Source organism: Neodiprion virginianus, chromosome 7 (assembly GCF_021901495.1).
Source record: "Neodiprion virginianus isolate iyNeoVirg1 chromosome 7, iyNeoVirg1.1, whole genome shotgun sequence".
NCBI classification, from domain to species: Eukaryota; Metazoa; Arthropoda; class Insecta; order Hymenoptera; family Diprionidae; genus Neodiprion; species Neodiprion virginianus.
The window spans coordinates 15,889,380-15,917,222 of NC_060883.1; the positions used below are offsets into that span (position 1 = coordinate 15,889,380).

Here is a 27,843-nt window from a genome sequence, read left to right on the forward strand (position 1 = left end):
TTGGTCAAACGAAACTTTCAGCGACTGAATAAGCTTCTTCCGGCCAAACAGCCTGCCTGGGTTTGGATACTATGTATAGTTTTTTCAATCAGATGGCCAATCGCTTCAGTTACATAATTTTTGAAAGTAGGAATTGTATCCTACGATCTCTAAGAAGTAAGATGTCATATAATGAAAATATTTGAAGGAAGGTATGCACCAACTCTGAACAAGGCTTTGGTACACATTTTTAATGGTGACTTTGGCTTAGAAAAAGTGCAGACCGAGTACAAATTCCGTGAATGTCAATTGGTGTGAGAAACGAGAAAACCAGAGAAATCATACCGAGTGCGCATTTTATTGTAAGTGGAATTCGCTATAGGGTACAAAATTAATAATCAAGATTCTGGGGATTCTCAAATAATTTTCCTGTGTTCATTGCACGTGTAACAGGACGTAAGACGTTATTTATTTTAAGGTGTACTTCAGAAACGTGTACCAATGCCTTGTGAGTCACTGTTAATATTTGTGTGTACGTTTGAAACGTGAATCAGAGATATCTTTGATTTTGTGTCGAGTAATCAGGCGTTTTTGTGTTTATTATGCAATAATTCATGTCTAATTGAAGTAGGGCGAAAGAAATAAAGCTATACAAGAGTAAAAAGAGTAATGTACCACTGTAATATTTGTTCTATTCAATTATTGTAGAGCTTATAATACCATTATTGAAATTCAACACATTAATTGTACTGCAGAAGATCATTAAGTTTTACTATCATAAATAAAACATAGACTTCATTTGAGCCCTACGCGGTGCTTTCTTCGGTTATAACAATTAGCAGCTTTATGCAACATTGAACTGTTGTATAACAATTAAACTACGTACGTTTTATCTTAAGGCATGTGTAATTAATTTAGTACAATATTATTGTAATGTACATATACATATAAGTATATCCGTACGTATGTATCATACGAATATTCATAGATTATTTTATAATCTGCGTTGACATTTTTTGTTACCCAGAATCTGGTTTCTTTCCCTTTTTCCTGAGCTGATGGTATTCGTCGAGAGCCGGTGAACTTAATCTTTCAAATCTATATCTCCTGCAGTTCTCAACCAAGAAATGCCAATTGAATGTGAATATTTTATCGCAAAATTAATTAGAAACATATTTTTCGTTGGGCTCATAGCGGCCTCCTTGACGAGACAAAGTGACTTCAAATATTCGAAAAGTGACCATTCACTGACTAGTGTGATTAGAAACTAATGCATTTCGAAAAATTTATAGATGTAATTTCGGAGTACATGGTTTACACCTATTATACTGGGTGCTTGTCCAGTGGGATAAAATCGTTATGGCCGAGTGTGAAAAATTTGCGGGTACCCGTGTAAGTAACAGAAAATTCTTTGCCACACCCCTAAAGTTGTGATTTTCAGCTCTGAAAAAAGCCTTGAGGTCTTATCGATTAATCCAAAATTCATGCTTTTCTTGTACTTATACACGTATGCACGATCATTATGTTCGCATTATGATATTTTGCATCACATTGGGTTATTCTGAAATGAATCGGAATTTACGTTATTCTCGTTCATCGTATATTATTAAGAAGCCTACAAAAAAAACGCAGTTTTTATGTCCAGGCTTCCACCCATCATAAGTACAGTTGATAATCTCTTTTTTTTTTTTTTGAAATTTCTTTGTGTACGTTTTTCTAATTTTTACTTATTTCTGCTTGGTTCAATATAATACTTTTGTTTTACAAATAAGATTCAGAATCGCAGTGGTTAAGCCCTTTCTTACATTTGCGATACATGGACTTGGATATTTCGAGATATATAATTAATAATTTTTGTAATTTGGAGATTAAATTTTTTAACGGAAAAATTGCTTAACAGTTATTTCTCACAACTTGTATCAGAAGCATTTTTTTGCTAACACCGATGCCAGCGTTTAAAATTTCAATTAATTGACGTTTCATGAAATAGTTACAAAATTCCGCATTTTGCTGTACGTTATAAACACTTTCCTTCCTCTGTGGAAATTCCTACCTTCAATAATAAATTTTACAAAAATCTTCAATATTATATAAATAAACTGTTATTGAAAATAAAAATATGAAGTGCCCATTTATTTTCGGTGAGATTGAACTTTGTGTTTTCGGCAGTTTCCCTTGTCCCTAGTGTTAATGCGGGTGTTTCTACTACCACTGCCAACCCCCTGCTCTACTCTATTCTTACTCTCATGTATTGCAAACATATTTGTGATTAATAAAGGGTTATTATTATTATTATCTTTAAAAAAAATTATCAAGTTTAACTATTACAATCGACATGTCGGAAACGTGTTTTTTGAAGTGAAAACTTCTTTAGCGCGGGAGTCATTTGAAACTTGATGAAACGAAATAATAAATAAACCCTATTATTATTCCACTCCTGATACTGCATTCTCCTCATTCTCTCGCAGTTTGGTTTCTGAAAGTTTCAATTCTACCGTGTGTGAACTGCACACATGTTTTTATTTTTTTTGCTGAACTATCCGAAAAATCTTAGAAACATCAGAACCCTGCACTTTAAATATTACTTTAACTAATGCAATTTAAAATTTTGAAAAATTTCGAAAGACTTAGCTTCCGGGAGTTTTGAGGTGTAAATCCGTGATTTTATGAACTGGTGAAGAAAGATCAAAAACTATAGTCCAAATTTGCAAAGAAATTGAAACTGATATTTAATTCAGTTACCCGTAATAGTCGATCGCATTGCTCTACTCGCTGTAATCAGTTTTGGAGTTTTCGAATTTTAGCGAGGAGCTTGACTGAATATATATATTTTCTATATTATCTATATTTATAGATTATGTGGATGTATGTCACCTCTCACAAGTATATTTTTATTCCACATTACAATAAGCCAATTGATAACTCATTTTCGATCAAGTTCAACTCCTTTTATTTTCAAAGTTATAATTACTCTGGAAGTATCGATTCTAACATTCATGAAACATCAAAATCTGCTTTCTATGTCCGTCCATTTCGCGCATAGCGAATTAGAGACTGACCATTTTTTGTTTAAACAAGTAAGGCTAACAGGTGACACCCATTTGGATTTTTGCTTCTTTGATCCTTTAATGCCTTATGTCGGCGTAACTTTGCGACAGGAATCGGCTTCCCTCGGTCCGAATACGCTGCGAGCAACGGATCAAGAGTTACAACCGAAAAACAGAAGTGGTCTTTCGGAATTTCTCTGCTGCTGATCCCACTCTCTTTTTGATGTCTTTTCTGCGTTTCTGGGGATCTAATCAGTCCCGAAAGGGTCATACAAATCTATTCTAAAACTGAAAATTTTGATTCCAGAAAATCCTTCTTTAGGTGATATCAGTCGTTAGTTTCTTATATCCAATTTAGAATTATAATCAATTCAAATCAATTTTCGGACAAGTTTCGCAAGTGGAACAAGGGATAGACGTGCATCATATCACGTTCAATTTTGATTTACTTTAAATCGGTGAAACCTTATTAGCATATACTTTGTACTTATCAATGCCACTTTTGGTCTATGTATACTTGAATTGCATTATGTTTCAACATAAGAGGTTTATAAACGTCTTTTATCTATGATGGCTACTAGATCATTAAAAAGGGGGCAAAACGGGTGATTTCAGCCTTTGTAACAATATTTTATAAATCTGTGACCCGAAAAAAAGTTTTCACCTATTCAAGTGATGGATACAGAGAAAGTGAGGAAGAAACGAGAATTTTATTTTATTGTAGTGCTACACACCGATCCTGTGCTCTGAAAAATATCCCTCATCGTCGGCTCTGCTGAAATTTTCCAACTGTTCGCGGATGCGATTAACTTTGTTGAAGAACATGCCGATGCGCCTGTAGGCGGCTTCATAGTGATCAAAAAACCCTTTTCAACCTCCACATTCTCCTCCGCTTCCGCAACATCCTCCTCCACTCACTCCGCATCTCCATCATTCTCACCATCCTCCTTATTCGTCGATGACGGTTCGAGGAGATACTCGCGAACCATATTATTTCCCATCTCAGGATCGATAATAATTGTATCCTCATCACTGTCCTACTCCTCATCCGGAAAACGCTGTTCTTGATCGATGATCAACGTATGAGCGTCGCTATGGATCCCCAGCTCCTCCTCCTCCACATCATCAAAACGGTCCTCCTCCCCGCGCAACGATTTGAATGTCGATGGCGGTGGAGGTGAAGGGGGTGGGGAGTCTGAAGGTATTCTTTTCAATCCATTCATATTTTGAATATGATTCTAAAATTTTTCCCGAATTTTTATTCATGCAACGATGGGGAATACAGAAAAGTTAGAACAAATGAGAAAACTCTTGTTAGTGTGCTGAAATCATCTTGGATTTAAAGTAGCATTTGCAGTATCGTAAGAGATTTGGTGTAACGCTATATCGTATTATAGGTATGAAGATATCACCGCCGCCGCCGTGTAAAGAATCTTCGACCTCCGACCTTCGATGTTTGATCTTCGACCTTCGATCGACCTTCGACCGTTGATCGTCCTTCGAATTTCGATCATTGATCGACCTTCTACCTTTGCAACGTTTACGTCCTTATGCATACCTATGCAGATTCAACCCTTTATTCTACGTTCATGCCCATACGGCTATGAAGATTTAACCTTTTATCCCACGAATATACCGTTATACCTGTGAAGACTGAACCCTTTACTCTGAGTATATGCTCTTATAGCTATGAATATTCAACCCTCTACCATACGCATACATATATCCGTGAAGATTTAACCCTTCACCCTACGTATTATACCTTTACTAATTAAACCCCTTACCCTATATATCGTATAGTACTGTTACAAAGAGTGAAATCACCCGTTTTGCCCCCTTTTTAATGATCTAGTAGTCATCATAGATCAAAGACGTTTATAAACCTCTTATGTCTTTCAAAAGAATAAGGTTATGAAACTAAAAACTTGCGAAAACAATAGTAAATATAGAGATCCCATTATCGTGTCGTGCTTAAAAATCATGTTTTTAATTGTAAAAACAGTGTGAATTTTTTCAGGATTTTAAAAGAAGCGTTTTCGGAATTGGTTTTTCAATTTTTTTCTATTTCAGTGGTAGCTAAAGAAAACTGCAAAAAATTCCGACACAGTTTTAAGTCGATTGAAACCGTGGTTGCAACATCATACTAAGCAATTATCAAAATCGAAGAGGGTGAGGTACATAGGTTGCAAATTTGACGTGGAATGCCCCATATACAATGTATATCTATTAGGATGGTCGTTAAATAGATTTTTTACGTTAATGGATTCGAATATAAAAAACCATCTCTAATTTTTTCAGATTTTCATTTCGAGCTCTTAGTGGCCTTATTGGCCAGTGATTTTCTTTTTAATTAGAAAAAAAGTTAATTTTATGATTTTCGGAATCTCGCCTATTGACAGTGGTCTCAGATAAGTAATATCCTCGGGATTAGGGAAAAAATAATTCAAGAAATCCCACCTGTGCGCAAAATTGTTAAGAATCGATTTGAATACCAAAAAATTAAGGAATTTTGGAAATTGAAAAAAATGTTTTCCCAAAAAAAAAGAAAAAATGATCGAAAATGTGTATTATATTCTTTGGCACTAGAATGGAATTCCCCACATCTTCTTCCTATACAATCAAAACTAAAAACGTTTGACAATTCAAGGAAAATTAAATAAAGCATAAAATACGACTACAGGTCCTTCCCTTTTTTTCTCATCTTAATCTAAGTAAATAGACGAGCGTCATACCTGCCGGTTTTTCTATATATGTAAAATAATTATGTAATTCACTTACCATCTTGATACCTCGAGAGCTGCTGGCACTAAACTGAACAGTGTGAAGCCTCTTAACTGGCTGCCAATATCAGAAAAGGAGAGGGGTCCACAAATTGTTGCTACTGAAATAATTTTGTCGTTCCGATCTCGCATCTCTCAAAATTCTTAAAAAATGCTCGTCAAGACTGATATAAAATGGGCGTCTTTTTTTTCATAAGGAAAAGTTTTGAGAGTAATGGCAAATAGAGATTACTAAAAACAAATGTATTGTTTTTTAATAACACCGGCCCACTTAAATTTTAAAAGTCTTATGGTTGAATAAACTTCAGATTTGGGTTTAGCGGACCAAAATGCATAAAAATCATACTTGGCCTATAGTTTTATAAATTTTTTTCTCACCATAACTGCTAATTTTTGGCAATTTTTATAGTTTTTTGCAATTTACTTAAAATTTTGAGGGTGTACGGGCAAATCTGACTTCAGATTCGGATTCAGCGCGTCAAAATACATAAAGATAGGTAGGTCCGGTCAAAAGTACAGACCACTTTTTTTTTCATACTTTTTTTTTTACTTTTTTTTCATACTTTTTTTTTACTTTTTTTTCATTTATCCATCATATTCGTCCATGGCTGCACTCAGCCCCCAGACACACACACTGCTAAAAGTGGTTCGCAAAATGTCCCTCGATCCTGCCGCCAATTTCCACCACTAGTAGCGCTAGTAGTTACCTGACGAGCTTGCGCGCGGTCAGCGAGGACAGCGAGCGTGTTAGAAGTCTACTAGCGCCACGTAGAGAAACTAAAAAACGGGGACAAGCGCGTACAATTTTTTAGTATACCAGCAGTGGTGAGTGTCAGGGGGCTGGTTGTACTCCAGATGGGTTAACCTGTAAACTTATAGGTGGCCCGTACCTCTGTATCATATATTTAATTTATTTATGTTTTAGAGAACATAAAGGATATTATTGACAAATATGGGTATCAATATAGTAGATAATTAATAGTATTCTATTTACATAATCATAATTAAATTTCTTGTACGAAATTTTCCATTCTGGTACGTTTTATGGCGCCATCTAATACGGCGAAGAATTTCAGTCTGGCAACACTGGCGCACAATACTGCGAGCATATATGTAACTGCGAGACGTCAGTTATTATTATGGTCAGTAAAAATTTGCGCGTCCGTTGAATTTATCATATCGATGTTGCTAAGAAATGTTCTTTAATGTGATATCGTGTATGAAACTAGCGGAAAATACTAAGCAAAATGACAAGAACATGCCTCATATGTAAAGCAGAACAAATTCCAAGATGCGAACGTAGTTTTCACATGTAAGTATTGTATTTGTAGTTTATAGTCCTAACCTAAAAATTTCTTACTCACTATATACATTGATTCCTAGTGTGATTGCAGGTTTCCCAAAAATGAATCAATAAAGCAAAAATGGCTCGATGCTATAAATGTATCAAAAACTCCAAATTTTAAAACTGCAAGCATATGCAGTGATCACTTTCATGCAGAATCATTTTTTTATTCTGATGAATTCAGACAAAGAAAGCGGCTATGCAAAGAAGCTGTTCCTAGACAGAAAAATATTAATTTACTTAATCTGCCAAGAGAAAATGAAACAAAAGAGAATGCAATAATTGATATTAATCATTGTGAAGTAAATGATATACCAGAACACATAAGTTTCGAAGCAAATACAAATGAAACTGAAATGTGTACAGATGAGGTCACTTTAACAAATTCTCTTAAGTTTCATAAAAGTAATGCCCTTGAAAATGTAAGTGCACAGTCACATCTGAATAAAGACGTTAAAATATGCCCAAATAAAGTTTCCTCAATAACATCTATCAACTCCCGAGAAAGTGATGTGTCAAAAGATATTTGTTTACAATCAAATACTAAAAAAGTGACTGAAACGTATATTCAAGAACCGCCTTCCGATAATTCTGAAACGTTGAATGGTAGTACCTCAAGTATTAAGTCAAATAGTAAGAAAAGGTAATTCTCTTTCACAACAATAATAAAAATGCATTATTGATGCATAACAGTTGAATTTCTTCTTTTCGTTATAATATGTAGTATAAATTATAATTTTAGGAAACGTTCATTCAATGACATCAAAACAGCGAAAAGAGTTCGTTTCATGAATGGTTTTAAGACAGATTATATATGTCAAGAAGACTTTGTTAACAAAGACGCTTGGAATCGATTTCTAACTTACGTAGCTTATCAAAGGTCCAGAATTGCAGCTGCTCATAATAGAAACTCGCGCAAAGAAAGGAAAATGCAAAATTTGATTGATGTGATAGAAACTTTGGATAAAGGAGGACAATTTGATGCTGTTGGATGTTGAAAGGTGAGATTTTAATAATATTCATTTAATTGTATCTAAGGAAAAAAATTGTACATATTTATATATTTTTGCTATGATTTCATCATATAGTATATTATATAATAATAAAAATGTTATAATGAATTGTACATATGATAGTGAATATACAAAAATAAAAGTAACGAGGTTGAAGCTAGTAATGTTATCGAAACGAAACATTGGAGGGGAAACCATAATGATGTTTAAGGAACTAAGATTTCAAAATATGAGTGTTTTGTTTTATTATGATCTACTGAATTTCGGACATGTCCAAAATCGCGAAGTAACGGTGTTTTTTCAGCATGAATCGTTACAATGACGTTACTAACTTCAATATGATTCACAGTATCAGTTTTGGTTTTTTGGCTTTTTGATAGGTTCTGCCATCACATATGAAAGAGCTAATAACGTGTATGGAAGAACGAAAATCTACAGTACCTTTTCCTAAAAAACTGTATACCTTCGCCTGTACTCTTCACTTTCAGTCTCCGGCTGCGTATGTATTTGTTAGACGAAGTTTTTTAAAATGGCTACCTTGTGTCCAAACGCTTAACAGTTGGACATATGCAAAGGAGTACAAGCCAGATATATCTGAAAAAAACTATCAATAATGTATCTGATATTATCAAGCGAGAGTCAACAAGGGGTAAAAAGCTCGTTCTCAATCTTACTTTTGATGAAATGAGCATTAAGCAGCATAGAGAATAGGATGGCAATACACATAAGTGGAAAGGTATTGTAGATTTAGGAGGCCAATTGAATGCATTGGACGCGGATGGAACGCACAAAATTGCTACTAAATCATTAGTTCTTATGTTGGTGAATATTAATGGCGGTTTCCAAGTTCCAGTAGCTCATTATTTGATTCATTCATTGGCGGCGTAGAAAAAGCTATCCTACTTAAAGACGTATTAATTAAATTAAATGAAAACAAGATTAATGTAGTAAGTGTAATATTTTAGTGCGCTCGAGCTCACAGGACAGCTTGCGAATCATTAGGCACGAATCTAAATTATAAAGATAAAGACAATTTTAAGCCATATTTTGAGCATCCAAGTACTTTCGTACCGGTTTATATTTTTTATGACCTTTGTCGTTGTCTTAAGCTTGTTCGAAATTATATAGCTACAAAAGGTCAAATAATTTATGATGGACAAGACTACATACATTCAGGGCCGGATTTCCCAGCAAGCCAACCACGCCATGGCGTGGGGGCGCAAGCTGTCTGGGGGCCACCCAGTATCTGAGGTTTTTTTTCTAAGTTCTTTTTTTGGTTGAAAAATTTGTACAAATTTAAAATTTTTTGAATTAAATCAGCAACTCACGGAATGAGTTCAATACGAAAATACCTCTTATATCTCTCAAATAAACAAGAAGCAGGAAGATCAATGTGATAATGGTTCAATGACTCCACTGCCCGTCAACTACACAGGGTGCAGCTAGTTACATAAAAATGTGACCCAGCTTCTCAAGTACTTGCGATTTAACTGATTCTACGTAAAATGCTTTCAATCCCTGAAAAATCCAATAACCTTATGAAAACTAAGCTCTATACTGAAAAATTCCATGTTCACAGCAACTTGCAAACCTAAAATACCAAAGGTTATGCGAGTGACTATTTCAAGTAAAACAAGCTTTCTGTTATTGATATATTAGTTTAAAAATATATAAAACATAACAAGCTGTATAACCTAATAATCTGGAAAAACCGAGTTCAGTGTTGTTGACCGCTTGCGTCGGCCCGTGTACTTCCATTAAAGTATTAAACACCTATTCCGAAGTGACATGAAGAAAACGGTATTTTTATTTATAATATTCTTTTCGTCATTTATAATTTGAGGATACTTAATTGGATTAAATTATTTAATGGTCGCTGCGGTCGATTTGGCGTAAGGATGCCTCATAGCGTAATTCGGCCGTGCATGCATTGGGGATTCATTAAAAAATTACAGAAAGCACGAGAAAGTTCGAGATGACATTTAGCTTGTAAAATCAGTCATTGACACGTTAATTTCTATAAAGAGAAAATGAAAGTATTTTTCGGCAGCTCAAGTGCTAAGCAAAAGTGTCGTAGTTGCGTTAACTTTATGAAAATTCACTTATAAATATAAAGACTTTGAAAATGCTTCTTCAACAGCAACAGTTTGCAAAAATTTTAAGGGTATGTTTGATTTGTTAAATGTTCGTAGTAAATTTTGCAAAAAATCAATTCAAATGAGTATTAATAAATCTAATTTAAAAGAAGTAGAAAAAAAAAAAAACTCATTCAGTACATTGATCGAAATTGATTGATTGAAAAATGAAGAAATATTTTTGAGTCATATGAACAAATGGATTTAAAGTATAACTCTGCCTATAAAAAGTTATTGCTTAGCAAATTAGATATTGTAACATATTCTTTGGCAAACTGTACTCCTTTACATTAAACATTAGTTCTCCCTGAAGAAAGTGCAAATAATGATGATAAATCATCAAAAAGTTGCAGCAAGGAAGTAAGCCCTACTAAAGAGAAACTTGTAGCATTAAGTAATATCACTAATGAACAAAGTACATACACTAATGATGAAAGCTCAAAAATTAGTTATAAGAAAGTAAACTCATCTAAAAAGTAAGGTGCAAAAAAAAAGTATATCGCAATCCATTAATGTTGGTGATCTTCTAAAAAATGACAATTATCATTTATTTCAACACAGTTATAGTAAAACTAAAAATGAAGGCTGGTGCTTTTCTGAATACTCAGAAGATATTGTCAAGCATACTGCAGGTTCAATTGTACGTATTTCGACACAAAAAATCCACTGTGATAAATGCTGTGATCTATTATTAGATACAACTGACAGTACCAATAAGTCTCAGTTAATTAACGCAAAAAATTATGGAGGTTTGAAGTATGCATCCTGTGATGTCAACTTTATTTGCAAATGCACAGAAAGAATCATGTGTAGTCAAAAATATTTAACTACCGAAAATGTGAATGCTCAATTGGTTACAGAAATATTGAAAATTAATCCAACTTCAATTTTAGATGACGATGAGCACTTTCTTGAACACGAATTATTTATGGGCCGTCATCATCAATTAATTGTACTCATTATACAAACATACATAGATATTCGTTTAAAACATCAAGGTAAACTTTTAGAAGATCAAAGCCAAAGAATACGAATGCAGAATAATAAGCTCATGTTTTTTAAAGGACAATAATTTTGTTAAGCATTTTCAAATTATTTATAAGTACTTAAACACCAAAGTCAAATGAGCCTAAAAGAATATGCGTGGCAAGATATGCTTATAAATTTTTTGTTAAATAATATTTTTACATATTACGAAAATATAATATTTTTTTACATATTACTTTATGTATGATAATATTTTACGTTTTATTACAGTATGTGATATTACAGTATGTACTTGTGTGTATTATTCTTGTTTGTTACTTAATAGAAATCACAAACAGCATTCTACGATTTAATATTGAATTATGTATTTAATTTTAATATTTTATTAGCATTATTCCTATCTTTACATTATAATTTTTAATTTATGTTTTATGTATGTAAATAGTATACTACACTGTGCCGGACATGCTTGTGAAATTCACGTGTTTTACATTTTGCGGCATGATTTTGGAATTGACCCACCGCACCAGTACGGACTTTAACATACATTCGAGATCACCGTAAACGACAAATGGGATGGTGCCTTTGTTTTGAAATTTGAAAAGGCTAAATCTTTAAGCTTGGGAGATTCCATACGCACTTCATTTGGCATAATACAATCTTACCGATGACTGTTGTAGGCGTGTTTCACAGTAAATTGACACAAACATCCGTCGCATAAGAACAGGCGGCCATCATGATCAGACAATCAGTTTGATCGCCAATCGTGAAAGATCTATAATCCAATCTGTTGAATGCTAGTATAAATTTGTATTTTATCATGTATTTTATAAAATCTTCAACATTCGACAGCAGGTCGCTCCGTGCGCGTGTACACCAACCGTCTATGTCGCTCGAGTGGAGGATCGTCGCGTTGGAGGTGTTGAAGCTTAGATAACTTCTTCTGCAATCCCATCGTGCTTTGCATTTTCAAATTTGCACGGTACTGTGAGGTTAACCTTCACATTTTTCTCAATCGCTAAACGTTGATACGCTGCGCACCGTCTAGAACGGCCTCCAAATTCTTGTGCCCAAGATTTGTAACGTTGATAGTGCGTATCTAATAAAAAACTATCAACATCGTCCCACTGTACACCCGTAGAACTATTAATATTACTACCCGTCACCACAGCGTGCTGCTGCAGTTGCCTCTGCCGCAGCTGTTACCCGAGTGTGACTGTGTGTTGAATCTGTATCCAATGTTCGAGATGTCGTTATTCTCTCGCTCATCAAATTGTATGTATTCTCCACCATCTTGACGAGGTTCGATTGTGCTTCAGCGGCCGTGACTGTAACGTTAGTGTCGTGTATTTAGAAATTTTGACTTGCACCTATCCTCCATGGAGGCTAGAGTACAGGAGTCAAATCTCTGTATTGAAGATGTGTCCGCGAAATCATGAGAAATAAGGGTTCCGCTACAGCGGCGCTGTCGTCGCTCTGGACCGATAGCTATATGTATCTTAAATATAATAATAGTCTCCATGATGCCGCACATATTTATGTTCATTATAATTACTATAATTTTGGTCACTATATCACTGTATTACTATATTTATAGGATCAGAACGTCCGGAGCGACACTGGTGATAAAACCGTGCACTATTAAATCTCGGAGTTTCGCGGACGCCTTTTCTGCCTCTCCGCCTTAGAGATTGGACTCCTGTACTCTAGTCTCCATGCTATCCTCCGTGGAATTTTTCAAAGAACGTAAGATCAATCTTGCAAATATTCTTCGTGGAGTAGGCCTACCGGGATACTACATAAAAAAAAACGCGCCGGGAGCTCTACCGCCTGCGGTGGTGTGGAAAGGAGCACAAGTGAACTAATTTTCACTGGTCAAATACTAACATACTGCAGTTTTTCAAATGACACTTTTATTCTGGCATAAATTTAACTCATTTTCAATAAAACTCATATGTCGATAATTTGTAACGCATGTGGAATCTTAATACCTCCAGATTCCTCTATGTTAGTCAGAGTGAATTCCACGTAAATACATTCTTCTTTTTGATAAATTTCGTTTGTTAATTATAGTCAACAAGTGCACGTACCTTTGGCAATTTAGAGTTTGGCTATTCCAACATCCTTCTCCCCCGCTTGACTTTTCGAATCTATATTTTAGAAAATTATTTAAAAACCTTCAAGACCAATTTGTATACCCGCTTGATTCATAGATTACTTAACCGAATCTACTGTTGAACACTTTTCTCAAAAAATCATTACATTCACATACATTGATACATAAAAAGAAAGGCAATCAATGATAACTCGTATTTTATAATATTATTGTTTAATCTTAGACTTAATTAAAAATCACGTAAGAAATGTTTTGTCACATTAAATACATAAAATCATGTCACTTTTGACAGAAAGGAAGGCCGGACTTTCAGAGGATAAATTCGTAAAACGCGAAACAAATGATGCATCAATAACTAAACGTTTTACGCATAAGTTGGCTGCCTTGCCATGGCAATTGGTGTACCAATTTCAAAAACCAGTGCATGCATTGTTGGATGGTGATCTTCGCAGGAAGGGTATCGCTTGGAATTTAACAGACCTATGTATATTTCTCCATAACGAACAATCAGCCCACCACCGGAACCTGATGCCGTTTCAACAACTCATCAACGATGCATATTTGTTGGATGATTACTAAGCAATTACATCAATTTCTGACAAGTTTCTTGTAATTTTAACATATATAACGTAACTCTTTAACGTTCTACCAATGTCTCATCTTCACTTCATGACATTCTTCTTCTACCTAAGACTGCGAAACCTTTCATCTGTATTTTTTCGACCGAGATATCGTAGATAATTGATGCGAAATTAATTATAAAGAATCCGAAAAATCCATGTATAGGTGATATCAGTCGTTAGTTTCTGATATCCTATATATTGTAGTATTATTACACAATTGGATCCTCTGGGTAATATTATTATTAGGGGTTACCGAAAAAGTACTGAAATTTCGGTTAAAATAGTATCGATTCGGTCGGAAATACATATTCTCAAACTCAAAATTCCTCACAATCAATACCGGCACTGCCATAAACGTATAATAAAGTGGACAGATATGAGTAATTATAATCTGGGTCACTTATAATAAATTTCTGAACAATCTTGTGTTAGGGGGTTAGCGGACAGAGTCGCAATACAACCAGGTAATATGAGTAGAAGTTGAAAAAAGGAACCTTGATAGTCTTTAAATTTTTTCAAAATTACTTTTGAGATAACGATTGCCTGAGGTTTATCGGTGTTTGTTACAGCATGGACTCAAACACTAGTAACAATCGAGTCTTACCTAATTTCCAAAAAATATTTACAAGTAGTATTTTTGCGTAGAAAGGTCTGGGTTTTTCGCTGCAAATAAACTGTATTTTTTAAAAACCACGGAAATATAACATCAGTGTAGAAATCATTTTTACCCGTTAGCTGCATCTTCTTTCTGATTGAAGATATGAGCGTTGACTGAAGATACATATTATTATTTCGGTTAACGGTACGAGTTAAGTATTAAACATATGTATAGAAATTACATGAGGTACATATAGGAAGAACTATATATCTCCATCCTTTGAATAACTTCTTCGACTACTACCATCCTTTGCATCAACAAAATGTTTCTAACTTTTTTAACAGCAAGCCAGGTGCATGTTCATTGTGCATCTATTTAAGTAGTATTATTTTTATCGATCCGATGAAGTTAGACTGACGTTGCTGAATTTGGCCCAAATGAATTTGCGTAATTGAAAAGCATACGACGTCCACACGGAGTTATATGAAAATTTCATTCCGTTCCCGTTCGTCACTCCGTAGGCACAACAATATTCGTTTCTGCGTTATCTGGGCACACGCGATGAGCGATGGAGTTAGGATGGAAACATCAATTTTTGTCGTCTGTACGTTCCGACCGCTTATCGACTTGAGTTGCGCGTGCAAGAAAGGACGCAGAGGGCGCCGCTTGCGATGAATTTATCTTCTCCATTTTCGATTACGAAAAGTTCCATAAGGCTATCAGTTTTTATATATCTTCAGTCAACGCTCATATTAATGTAAATTTTATATTCTTGCGTTCTGTTATGTTTACAGAGATTGAGCCTGCGGCCGGTGTAGCGTTTCGGGCAGACTCCATTGCCAACGTAATAAACTAGGGAAAAAATTAGCCTTTTCAAAATCACTGTCCACATCTTCGAGATCCACAAGTGTACACGTGATAGTACATTATTTCTTCTCGCCTTGACGTGCCGACCGTTTAGCGTCTTGCGTTGTGCGCCGCAGAGTTCATCGCTTGACGATGAATTCATCTCCTTCATTTTTGGTTACGGAAGGCCCCATTACGCTAGCAGTGTTCAACATCTTGACTCAACGTTTATACATCGTGAAATCTCATAATTCATGACGATCCGACACTAAACTGACAACTGTTTCGTGAGTCAAGTATCTAATTGTTACCAGTCAAACGGATGATCTATGCATTTTTTTCACCTTGACATTCAGATCAAAGGGGATCACCCATGCCTTTGATTTGTTGAAAATCGACATGTGAATGCAGTAACCAACATTGACTCAAACAAAAATCAATGTTTGTGTCTTTGGAACGATTGAAGGAGTTATGAATTTGAAATAGATTAGAATCTGTGGGACAGTTATGAAGTTCAAGAATTAGTATCCGTATACTAATTAACTTTGTCAGAATTAGTATCAGTATACTGAATTAACAGTTCTCAATTTGCAGAATAACGATTTCCCCTAACGGTGTATCGTTACGTTAACCTTGCAAACTTAACCTTATCTTGGTTCGAGGAATTAACAGTGATTACGAAGGTGCGCATAGTAAAATATGCCTGGATATGAAAATATTACACGTACTAAAACATCAAGTTTTATTTTGTATCAAATCAGTTGCGTATGAAATTAATTTTTTCATTACTTTAATAAATATGGCTCATAAATAATAAGTTTTTATAAGTACTTATTTATGTTTATCGAACAAAGACAGAGACACAATGTTCTCTCATGATAGTGCTAAATAAAACAAACACCTGTGTGGCATATTTTCATGATATTGAAAATAGTCGTCGAGCACCCTGCTGTTTAGATATTAACTTAGAAATCCTGAAAGGAAAAGAATGATTCAATTTTGTATTTGTGAGTATTTGAATTAGCGTCTGCTTATATTTCCTACCACATTCAAGAGAAAAAAAGGGAAATAATTACCTATTATATAATTATTAATATTAAATGACTGTCAAAATGCCAGACAATATCTCTTCATATGGACTCATCTATGATAATCAAGTCAGAATGGGCCTTTAACGAAATATCGTTATAAGTAAACAAAGCCCACAAAATATTTATCAATAATTCTATACGATGGAGGATATCGTTTTGTTGATGAAGAAAGATGATCAACAGCAGCCATCATGACTGGCAAAGCTACTTGACACCGTTCTGTGTCAACACAGTACCTCTTCATCTCCGTTTCATTTTCCGTATACTTGTATAAAAGTTTGGTTACTCGACTAGATGCCAATTCAATTGTATCACCTTGACTTAACATGGCACAATCCTTCTCAATTAATAATTCTAAATTCTTATCCATTACTTGCAAAATCAGATAATGGGAACGTTCACCATCCAAAGTTTCGACTAAGATTCGATTACCGGTAAAGATATCGGTTCGATTGCTAACAATTGAGATGAAATCTTGCAATGGATCTGAAGCTTTTTCAATGTCTGATTCATCATCTGAAAATTTAAATTCTACACAGCAGTTCCATATCTTAATGCTATCTTTATATGTAGAATGACCGCCAAGTGTAGATAAACATCTATTGCATGTAACTGTTTGACTATCTTCATCGATTTTCAGTTCCTTCTTGAAAATTGCCTTGTTCAACAGTCTGTAATTCCTTTCGTAAAAGCAGTCAGACTCCCTAGGGTATGGGATAACTGAGTAATCGCTGCCATCATGATTGCAACAAAACCATTCACTTGGTTCGCAGATATTCGAGGGTAAGGGTAGCACTCGTTTGAAGAAAACTACTTTAGTGATGTCATTCTTACATCGTGAGCATCGCAGGCAACAGTTTCTTCCTTTCAATCGATGTTCAATATTGATGGGATTATTTTGAAAATCAATGGTCGAATCTCCAGGTGTAGCAACTATCTCAGTTTTAAATGATCCATATGAACCTTCGATCGGTTGGGTTTGCACTCTGAGGGAGATCCAGTTGTCGGCGACAGTCAATGAAGAGAGAGTTTTTGGTATAATTTTTATGAAATTCAGTGGTAGAAATTTTGTTTGGCTGCCCATTCGAAGAATTATCACATTTTCTTTGAGCTTCAACTGAATCGAGCTTTTGTCCAAAATATCCCGAGTCAAGATGAATATATTGCAAGAACGTATGCGCGATCTTACTTCGACTGTTATCAATTCCATTGCATATTAAGTGCGGACAAATGTCATTCATCTTCAATTGTTTGTTCTTATTAAATATGGGACAAACGCACTAAGTGCCAGCCAATTGGCAAGTGTTGTTATATTTGGTTTTTATCATCAGTTATTAATTATTTCAGATGATATGATGAGTTTTCGCTTGGCTGTACTGTCATTTTTGAACTGTCAACCACTGCATGGAAGTCTAACCTTGCCATATGTCCAAATGAGAAAATTCCAGTCTTGACACGACATACACATATGAAATTACACAGTTTTTATCGATTTTAAGCAAAAATCGCGGAACAATATTTGAATAATTTTAATTACGATCACGGCGTAATCCGTTAAAAAACTTCATGTACGTCCACATGAGGGTTACACAGGCAGTGACGCACCTGACGAATCAAGAATATGGCCGATGTTGCCAGAGTGAGCTACCGCTTAATACTAGACGGCAGTGCCACACTGTAATGGTCTCGAATTTTCGTACTAATTTGGCGGTCACTGCAAATCCACTGATATATATGTGCAAATCAAATAGAGTATATGATAAATCCGTTGAAACTTTAGGATTTTTTTCCTTTTCTTTTTTAATCTTATACGAACATCACAGCTTTGATTTATAATGTGCCGTATGAGTTACAGTCTGCATTTATAAAACTATAAAGGAAAACATTAGTTTTTATATTCTATTATACATTTTGAACTCGATTGGCGGGAAATTCATCAAAGGCAATTTATCGAAAAACAATTCGTTAAAACCAATTCTTCGAAAACAATTTGTTAAACAGTTAGTCCAACCTAATACAACCCAACAAACATGAATCCAACACAATTCAAGCTACGAAATTGTCATTCGAGGAATTGGTTTGTTCGGTTTTGTTATTCAACGCATTATTGTTTCTCAATAACAACAATGCAACAATCTCCAGTCTCCAGGTGGCGCAAAAGTCGAGAATTTACTTTTCTGATTGAGGATGAACTAGGGGTTTAATGCAATTTTGAGAAAAGAAGGGCCAATAGCCGCAAGGTAGTTAGTTTCATATGCTCATGCAGTCAGGTAGCATTTGATAATGAATGTGAATACAGTTGAAGATGTTTATTCAATTTTATATAGAAAAGTTTGAACCAACTTTGAACAAAGACTTATTGTAATATACAATACAAATAGAAAAATTGCTTCCAACAACTGAAACTGATGCATAATGACGCCAACATACAATCGAAACATTCAATATATTATGATATCTATGGATAAGAAGTAATGGAAATGAGCGATACAAAATAAGACAAGTAACTTTTTGTTTCGCTAGTTACTAAAAGATAATACACGGTTATGAAAACGTCTAATATGTTATCGATCAAATCAATTTCAAGAGTTGTCAGAACTGTACTTTCCGTAAACATATTAATATGCACAAATAAATTCAATGGAATTAACAATTTTTCAGTATGAATCTTGACTTTCTGTAAAACGTTTTTCATTGACAATAAGTTTGGCGTCATCCTTAATACTTTTTCAGCAGTTTTAAAAATACTGATGACATCTTTGCTGGGAGAAATTAAATCACTCTTTTGTTTTTAGGATGTACTTGTAAGCCCTTTGACTTCTTTTTGGGAAAGTGAGCTATCTTTTCATTGAATCAACGATGCTGATATCGTTTCGCATTCCAACTGCTCTGGACACATTTGACATTTTATTACATTTTTCATAGTACGCACAATGGATCTGGCAATATAAATAACAATACCATGAATATATTCACTGAAACTCCAATTGTCTTTTATATAATCGTGGTCAAATATGTTATTACAAATATTATCGACATTACAATTACTGATATTATTTTCCAACTTCAACATGACAGTATCATTGTTCATGGTACAACTGGCTTTGTTGGGTACAATGGAGTTTACGTATGTAACCATTTTCTTATGATCAGATCTAAATTGACAGCAGGTTAGATTGTTGTTAAAGCCACCCATTTGTCTTATACATGAAAAAACGTTTCCAGATGACTCGACTTTGTTTTGACTCAATTTATATGTCAACAAAAACGTCGCGTATTGTTCATTGAACAGAAACTCAGCAAGTCTAGTAAATTTTTACAGTAAAAACAATCAATTCCCAAAATCAAAATTTTCGTGCAGTTTTTGATATTGTGTAATGATTTTACATAATCAGTACACTCACGAGCATTTATTTTCATTTCATTATATTCTTAATCCTAGTCACTTACATGGGGTCCGGTTGACCCCCGAGCTGACTTTAACGTACAATTTTAAAGTCAGCGTGCTTGAATCAGGGTTGTTTGTGCAAGTAAAATGAGGAATGATTGAAGAAACTTTGGTGTTTCAGAGACCCCAACATATGCATTGCATATTGTTTTACTTTTTTTGCTTCAGGAATTTCTTCCACATCCTCCATTCTCTTTTGCTAAATCTAAGATTGCAGTCTATTTCTTAAATGTCAAATTTTGTCTCAGAATTTTGTTCAAGTCGTAACTGTGCGTAACGTAATATTGTGTACAGTAATAATGATCCAAAGTTCGCTGGGGTCTGGGTAACCTCGTGTAAGTAATGTGGGAAGTTTCCATAGGTGTAAGTGATTAGTGTTAATACTCATACATTTCTGGAATTCGTTTTTAACGAACTTTCTTAATGAATTTGAAAACTCGAATAAGTCATTCATTTTTCTGCAAAATTCAGGTGTTGCATCAATGTTTTCAAATCCTTGTAGAAATGGAAAGATTGAACTCAGAAAAAGTATTTCTAGTTCACTATGTATTGTAGCATAGGGGACGTAGAAAACAGTAAATGAAAGGAAAGCACAAAGGTGTGTACAGTAATTCAATTAAATTAAGGGATGTCACAATGGTAACTATTTTCACCAAATCAATCAACAGCTTGTTCATTTTAAAAGAAGATCTTGATTAGAACGGCAAACTATTAAAATAATTTCTGTAACATGATAATGATCGTTAACATTTTGCACATGAGAAACTATTACACATAAATATATATACATAAGTCAAAAGAGTTCAATTAAAGCGTAAAAAATTACTTTCAAAATGTATTATTTAATTTCTGTGTACATGAAAGTCATTGTGTAGATAAATATGAAAATTATATAACAACTTTGACCAATGAATAAGAACTGATGAATAAGAATTCTTTGACCAATTCCTGTGCACTTGTTGAAAGCCTAAAATAGTAGAGAATCCAATTAAATACACTATTATAATATTATTGAGTATGTATATAATTTTAAAACACTGTGCGAGGAATATATATTCGTAATTCAACCTTCGATATTCTTTTATTATGTTCTGCTTCATAACACTAACAGTTGATTAACTACAATTAAATGATTTTGAATGTTTTGCTCAATATTGAAGAATCATTGAACTGTAATTTTCATAATATCTGTACAATACTGATAATCGAAAAATAATATGAATTATGTTAATGATTATGTTCGTTATGTTAATGAATTTTGATGTATGTTAACTCACGTCTAGTGCTTTACAACCTTCATTCGAGAGATGTCCAATTTCTTTTACATGCTCTAACAAAGTTTGTAAATTCTCTATTTTCAATTTGAATCTTCGAACTTTTTGAGTTAACATCTTCTGCTTTCTCCTGGTGTTTTCCATGTAATTTTTAAATATATTCCAGCTAATATCAGATGTAAAATCTTTTCGCTGCAAATCTCCAACATACCTTGCATTAAAAATGCGCTTCCGACCTACTGTAGCATGAGATTCATCAAGTGTCCTATAAAAGAATACAATTCATCCATCATGGTATAATACACCTACGACGAATAGAAAAATTTTTTAAAGATCAGTATATTGATCACTTCAATTTATTCAGAAATACTTGGATATGCAAGCTGTCATTTTCATGATCACTTCTGGAAACTGAAAATTCACAACTCTAATAATAAAAAAAATATATTGTAATTCTTTCGTCTAAATTATCTGATATTGATCAACATTAAGTTAAAAAACCAATCACAGAACACTTTGTACAGCTAACCTTTTGATCGTGGCCCCTATAGAAGCTGTATACTTTTGTTGGTTTTCTGTGTTTGCAGTTTCTTCAGAGTTATGATTGTTATCAATATCCATTAAATTCTCAGCATTTATTAACTTTGTAAAATTCTGATCCGAATGACTTTCATCAGCGGAAATTCCTGGATTTAAAAATGTTGAGCATTCAGAATTCTGGTCGCCTTCTTGACTAAATTCCTCAGCATCGGAGAGATCTTCTGACTTGATTAGCATTGATGGCCATATACTATCAATTGGATGATTGATTATTAATATGATTGCAAAATATTTCCAAATACTGTTTCACTCGATATAACACATGAAAATCAATATTTTATTAACGTACATATCAGAATTTGGGAGAGGCAATACAACGGATTCCCCATGACAAGACATTGTGTGTTCAATTTTCAGACTACCTACATTTTCACTGAAAATAAAAAGTAAAATGCAGCGCAAATTAGAGTTACAATCAATACTAATGAGTTGTCACATTTATATTGAGAATGCATCCTTTGAGTACATATAATTTTTCAATAGTTAATGGCATCGAGTTAAAAAAGATCTTTCTTGATGAAAATCCATAAACATTCAACAATTAAATCTATTTATGTATATCAAAGATGCAGATAATTCAATTAAAAATTTAAAAAAAGCATACCTATCAATCTCAGTACGCGACAAACATGGAACAGCTGTAGCCTTCAAATACCTTCTTACGTTGTCGCCATAAATTTTATATTCAAAATCATCGTCGTTGAAATGCTGACTGCAAACTGCGCTACAATTTTTAACCTCTCGACCTATGTTTAAGAACCACTGTTGCTTTGTTGCTTCATCTTTAGGTAAACTGAAAATATCAATAATGCTAAATTTTACATCAATAATTGGATCAAGGGAACTTATTAAGTGGGTGTCCAATTCGATTTGACATTGATGAATGTATATCTCCAAATATCGAGGTCAACGTATCTCAAACACGAAAAAAGGCTCAGCAGTCTCATGCTATACATATTCTGAAGAAAAAGCTCCAATACATTTTCGGATTCTACGAAATCTCAGTAATCAATTCGTAGAATTTATGCCATTTCTTTTTTTCTGCGTCAAATGAAAATGAATTGCAGTGATTGTGTTCAGTGTTGTGTATAGGATGGGACTTTTCCCTTTTTCGCGTTTGAAATACGTGAATCTCGATATTGAGAAATATATACGTCAAAGTCGAAATCGACCAGGGCACCCTATCTTACCGCTGACATGACCACAAAGTAAACAAGTAACATGATATAATTAATTACCGATGTAGAGAAATGTCTACATGTATTGAGGACTCTGCTTTGCATATACAACACTGCCGTACCATTTTTATAGTTGAAATTCGGTTTTATTCTTTCTTACATTAAATTTTCACGTTACTAACAATGCGAGACTCCACACAAACCGCAAGTGTAAGAACTCGTGGTGTTAAGTATCGTATACGCACGTATACGTGCTGTGCTCGTGGTGTGAGTATTATGTATTCGTAGTGTGCCTAAATATCCAACGACTCACCCCTTTCCACGGAGCCTATATAGAACGAGCATGATGTAATGTATGTATGTATGTACACTTGGGGACAATAAATCTGAGACGGCTAATTTTTTACACTAGACAGTTATGTTGGCAACACAGAGAAACCTATAGCGCCATAGTCGGCCGAGCGCGAAACAAACTCAATCTCAATAAACGTAACATAACCCATGACCATCAAATCTAACCTTAGAATACCGCGGTGATAATGACCATATATAGGGAGCTTTCCAGCAAGGAGACACAGTGTGACACTGTGTTACACGGTCGAACACTGTGCCTTGGTGCTTGTTGGAACGCTTTGAGGTTCTTGATTCAGTCACTAGAGTCTGCTCATGCATTATACGAAAAATCAAGGAACATTGAGCGCTCCAGGAAAAAAAAAACATTTGTGAAACGCGTGTAGATTATCATTGCATTTAATAAATAAATATAAGCAATACCATGCGTCGAAAATAAAATCTCCAACTAAAAAATTGGCAGCAATGAATCCGACACAGTATCCAACCATGCTCCGCAGCTGTGTCCGACTGTGTCGTTGTTGAAAAGCACCATGTTCGACACAGTGTCGCTGTGTGTTGCTCTGTGTCGTTGCTGGAAAGCTCCCATAATGATTTGTTGGATTGACACGTATTGAGATTGAGTTTGTTTCGCGCTCGGCGGACTATGGAGCTGTACATTTCCTGTGCTGCCAACTTAACTGTCTAGTGTGATAAATTAGCCGCCTTAAATTCATTGTCCACAAGTGTACTTACATCCCAGGTAGCATTTCATGTAGCATCCGATCATGCAAGACCGCGTTCGGCGGTATTTTGCGGCAGAATTATGCAAGGTTGATGCATGTTTCTGCAGAACAGGTGATCTTGCAGATAATACATGAATCTCGGAAATCTGTTGATTAGCTCCTCAAGTTTTCTTGTTCAGCTCACCCAAATTCTAACGACGAGAGTTTGTTGAGTCTGGGTTAGCCCCCTGACACTCACCACTGCTCGTATACTAAAAAATTGTACGCGTCTTGTCCGCGTTTTTTAGTTCCTTTACGTGGCGCTAGTAGACTTCTGACACGCTCGCTGCCCTCGCTGACCGCGCGCAAGCTCGTCAGGTAACTACTAGCGCCACTAGTGGTGGAAATTGGCGGCAGAATCGAGGGGCATTTTACGAACCACTTTTAGCAACGTGTGTCAGGGGGCTGGCCTGGGTTCTGCCCACCATCACTATGCGTGATTGAAATAATTATTGATGACAACACTCGGGTTTAATACACGTTTATTTATTGGAAAGAAATTGTTGAAAAGAAATATTCATGGATATAAATATGTATGTATATAGGTATGTGTATGTAACCATTGGATATAAGTATATGCAATGTTCTCGGTTAGAGATGCTGATTACGTCTACGGTTTCTTTACTGACAGAACTACTCCGTGTGGCAGGGGTTGCCTGTGATACGGCGTTAGTTTATGCTTCCTCGGGAAAATCTCTTCTAAGGGTTTTCCGTTGACTGTAATTAATGCTAAAAATACTTTCAAACGAATTAAATTATAATTATGATGATGTTGAGATTCTATAAGCGAATCTCGCGACTTCTAAGTAAGTCTAATGTGTTAGTTAGTGATACATGGTTAGACAGGAGTAGCTAGACTTTATCTAGTGACTTTCGGTTTACAGCAAGATTCTCGCACTGAAGTTAGGCATTGTCAGTTGGGGCGACCACGGTTGGGGCTTATGAAATAGAAAAGATAAAATTTTAGCGGGCGGGTTTGATGATACACAAGCATTCATGTATATGGTTCATTCCACCAATTATTGATACAAGTTGTGCCGGGGGGTCTGAACTCTGCATAACAAAAAATTTGATTGAAAAGTACATAACAAAGAGAGCTTTCATGAGTTTTTTCGAATTTCTTAGTCGAACCCTTTCGAAGATACAGTAGACCGAAAATTGCAAGATTTGTAATTCTTGACTTTAGATACTAAAAATATCAGCCCTTGTAAAATTTCTAAACATGAATGAAATTATGGTTTCTATGTAAAAAAGTCTCAGCTTTCTGAAAGAAATATTTTCAATTTCCTCCAGTGTCGGGAGAACCTTGAAAAATGAGGTCAAAATCTAAAAAACGCTTTTTCTACCAATGTATCATTTTTTATATTTTTTAAAATATTTTTTTCGAAAAGTTCAAACTTTTTTACATAGAAAGTGTATTTTTTTATTTTGGGATTATTTAAAAATAAACCATAGCAAAATAAAGTTGAAAGTTCTGTGATGAATTGCCGATCTGTGTAGTGCTGCCATCACGGTCGTCAGCTGCTATCTTCAATGAGATCGGCTTCAGACGAAGAAATAATATTCTCTTCGATATTCATCGTTCAAGTCTCAGTCTGCCCTAGAGATCCCAGCGAAGAAAATTGAGAGGGAAAAATATTATAGACTCATCGATCACATTCTCTGATATCGTCCATGAAAACTGCGATGGCACACGTCCTTTTCTTAATCGAGGTACTTTGAATTGTCCCTAAAATTGTGAATTGTAAACTGAATTTCAAAAAATTAAGTACAATTTTTGGGACAATGCTATAAATAATAAAATCAGTCTCTCAATGAAACTCACTATTCCAACTACCTGTCCACTAGGACCGAGCAATTGACGCTGTCAAAGAATTTCGTCCTTCAAAAAGTGTTTTTCACACACCGCTCTTCCTGCTTTTACAGAGCTATTGGCTCGATGCACTGCATCTTTCCACAACTTTTTACTCGTGGGATCTTTCGGTATTGTAAAAAAATGCACTTTTTCCGGATTCGAAGAGTATCCCGAAGTACAGCCGGGCACAATGCACGTCGGTATGACAAAACGAACGAAACGCGTAAAAAAACGCAACTCGTTGAAAAAAAAAAATTGGCTAAAAAAATATTTAAACAATGTCGATTTTCCCAAACTATTGGAACAATTGTAACAAATACAACACCAAGCTCGCAATTTGCTTGTAAACAGAATGAACAGAATTATAACCTTAACGGCATCAGTCAGTAGCGTCAGCAGCGAGCGTATCAGAAGTCTACTAGCGCCACGTAGAAATAGCAAACGGGGACAAAACGCGTACTGCGAGCCGCCGCTTGGAGGGGAGCTGCGAAACGATCGCAGCGTGCGGGGTGACGAGTAGTGAGTTGAGCCAGCGTGTGTGTGGTAGCATTTTGTATGAGAAATAATAGACAGTATGTGGAATTACACTTGTTGTGTTGTTGACTGCAAAAATAACGGTAAAACTAGTGATTGTATATTTTACAAGTTTCCAACTGCATCACATAAAATACGTCAAAGGCAAAAATGGATTGCTGCTGTAAAAAGAAAAAAGTAAGTAACATAACCTTATTTTCGTTGCGTTAGTTTTCTATGTTTTTAAAATAAAGCCAACTATATCAATAGGTGAACTGTTATGCTATCTGCATGAAACACTATATAAATACATAAGTATTATTGTTTTTTTTAGTCCTGATGGTTCAAAGTGGACTCCAAAAACTCATCACGTTATATGTAATAGTCATTTCATTGGCAAGAAAAAATCAGATGATCCTGCGAGTCCAAGCTATGCGCCAACTCTATTCCCTCCTGTTTATCATGCAAGGCAATTAAATGAAAGAGCTGTTTTAAGCAGGTAAATATATGAAAAGTAAAAAAATAATTATAAAATCAAATAATATATACATTTATATTTATATGATAACATATGTAGGTATCTATTAATTATAGGTACAATCGACTCATTAACCGAAGAAAGACTCTTCACAAGCATAAAATCGAAGTGAATTGTGATACTGGAAATCCAGTTAATGACGACTCTAACAATGTTGTCCATAATAATGGACGTGATCCTATGGATGTAAGCAGTGCAGAAGTAATTTTAAAAACTGATCAAGAGTGTCAAGTAGATTTTGTAAATTCTGCTGGTATCGAACAAACAAAAACTTTCACTTGTAACAGATATATTTACATGACTATTTACTGCGATGCTGAAGTTCAAACTGAAATACCGGAAATTGCCACTCTCAAAACTATTGTGAATAGGAAAAAAAAATGAAAGATGAAAGGGTACAATGCGGCACATCGTTAACAGATATAGTAGATAAGTCGGTTCGTTTTAATGAGGCTGTAGTTGAACAAAATAAGAAACAGCGTAGTTTCTGTGGTTTTCCATCTATTAAGACCGATGAAGATTTATTAGATATTGCTGGAGTGAACTTCCAGAACTTTAATTTTTTATGAAGCATATTATTCAGTAACATCGTAATCAACAAAAATAATGATTGCTCACGTTTAACTGTACTTTATGTGGCTCAGAAGATACGGATGCTGGTCGACCAACTTCAGCTTGAATAAACAAACTTTCTCCATTATGCCTGTATTCTTGCATACTCCGAACATGATCGGCGTTAAATAGATTTATGCCTTTTAGTTC

The 27,843-nt window shown here is 34.8% G+C and overlaps 4 protein-coding genes and 2 long non-coding RNA genes across 15 annotated transcripts; 2 read left to right on the plus strand and 4 right to left on the minus strand.

The window, feature by feature from the left end:
- Positions 1-6,615: 6,615 nt before the first annotated feature.
- LOC124308373 (uncharacterized) lies at positions 6,616-8,352 on the plus strand. Of its 2 annotated transcripts, XM_046771030.1 has the most exons (4): positions 6,616-6,948; positions 7,036-7,118; positions 7,201-7,794; positions 7,894-8,352. In XM_046771030.1, the coding sequence occupies exons 1-4, from the start codon at positions 6,946-6,948 to the stop codon at positions 8,147-8,149; spliced, it is 936 nt and encodes a 311-aa protein (XP_046626986.1). In that variant the 5' UTR covers positions 6,616-6,945; the 3' UTR covers positions 8,150-8,352. The 2 variants fall into 2 exon arrangements, with proteins under 2 accessions (XP_046626986.1, XP_046626987.1); XM_046771031.1 differs by having other exon boundaries at positions 6,616-7,118.
- A 1,132-nt stretch (positions 8,353-9,484) lies between these two features.
- On the minus strand, positions 9,485-12,513 carry LOC124308387 (uncharacterized). The gene is made up of 2 exons (XR_006908979.1): positions 12,443-12,513; positions 9,485-12,385 (listed from the first exon to the last, which is right to left on the minus strand). It is a non-coding gene; the product is annotated as an uncharacterized LOC124308387 (long non-coding RNA).
- A 3,681-nt stretch (positions 12,514-16,194) lies between these two features.
- LOC124308369 (uncharacterized) lies at positions 16,195-17,783 on the minus strand. Its single transcript, XM_046771024.1, has one exon. The coding sequence runs from the start codon at positions 17,768-17,770 to the stop codon at positions 16,655-16,657; it is 1,116 nt and encodes a 371-aa protein (XP_046626980.1). The 5' UTR covers positions 17,771-17,783; the 3' UTR covers positions 16,195-16,654.
- Positions 17,784-18,141: 358 nt separating this feature from the next.
- LOC124308374 (uncharacterized) lies at positions 18,142-23,509 on the minus strand. Of its 8 annotated transcripts, XM_046771036.1 has the most exons (7): positions 23,121-23,367; positions 22,487-22,675; positions 22,172-22,255; positions 21,812-22,072; positions 21,494-21,547; positions 21,286-21,412; positions 18,860-20,581 (listed from the first exon to the last, which is right to left on the minus strand). In XM_046771036.1, the coding sequence occupies exons 1-7, from the start codon at positions 23,183-23,185 to the stop codon at positions 20,543-20,545; spliced, it is 819 nt and encodes a 272-aa protein (XP_046626992.1). In that variant the 5' UTR covers positions 23,186-23,367; the 3' UTR covers positions 18,860-20,542. The 8 variants fall into 8 exon arrangements, 7 of the variants coding, with proteins under 7 accessions (XP_046626993.1, XP_046626991.1, XP_046626992.1 ...); XM_046771037.1 differs by lacking the exons at positions 18,860-20,581; positions 21,286-21,412 and adding an exon at positions 18,142-18,274; XM_046771035.1 differs by lacking the exon at positions 18,860-20,581 and adding an exon at positions 18,151-18,274 and having other exon boundaries at positions 21,286-21,547.
- Positions 23,510-24,764: 1,255 nt separating this feature from the next.
- Positions 24,765-26,430, minus strand: LOC124308938 (uncharacterized). 2 transcript variants are annotated; one of them, XR_006909143.1, is made up of 2 exons: positions 26,001-26,430; positions 24,765-25,904 (listed from the first exon to the last, which is right to left on the minus strand). It is a non-coding gene; the product is annotated as an uncharacterized LOC124308938 (long non-coding RNA). The 2 variants fall into 2 exon arrangements; XR_006909144.1 differs by having other exon boundaries at positions 24,765-25,924.
- Positions 26,431-26,546: 116 nt separating this feature from the next.
- On the plus strand, positions 26,547-27,839 carry LOC124308914 (uncharacterized). The gene is made up of 3 exons (XM_046772082.1): positions 26,547-26,741; positions 26,878-27,042; positions 27,138-27,839. Exons 1-3 carry the CDS (start codon positions 26,605-26,607, stop codon positions 27,463-27,465), a joined length of 630 nt encoding a protein of 209 aa, XP_046628038.1. The 5' UTR covers positions 26,547-26,604; the 3' UTR covers positions 27,466-27,839.
- Positions 27,840-27,843: the final 4 nt, after the last annotated feature.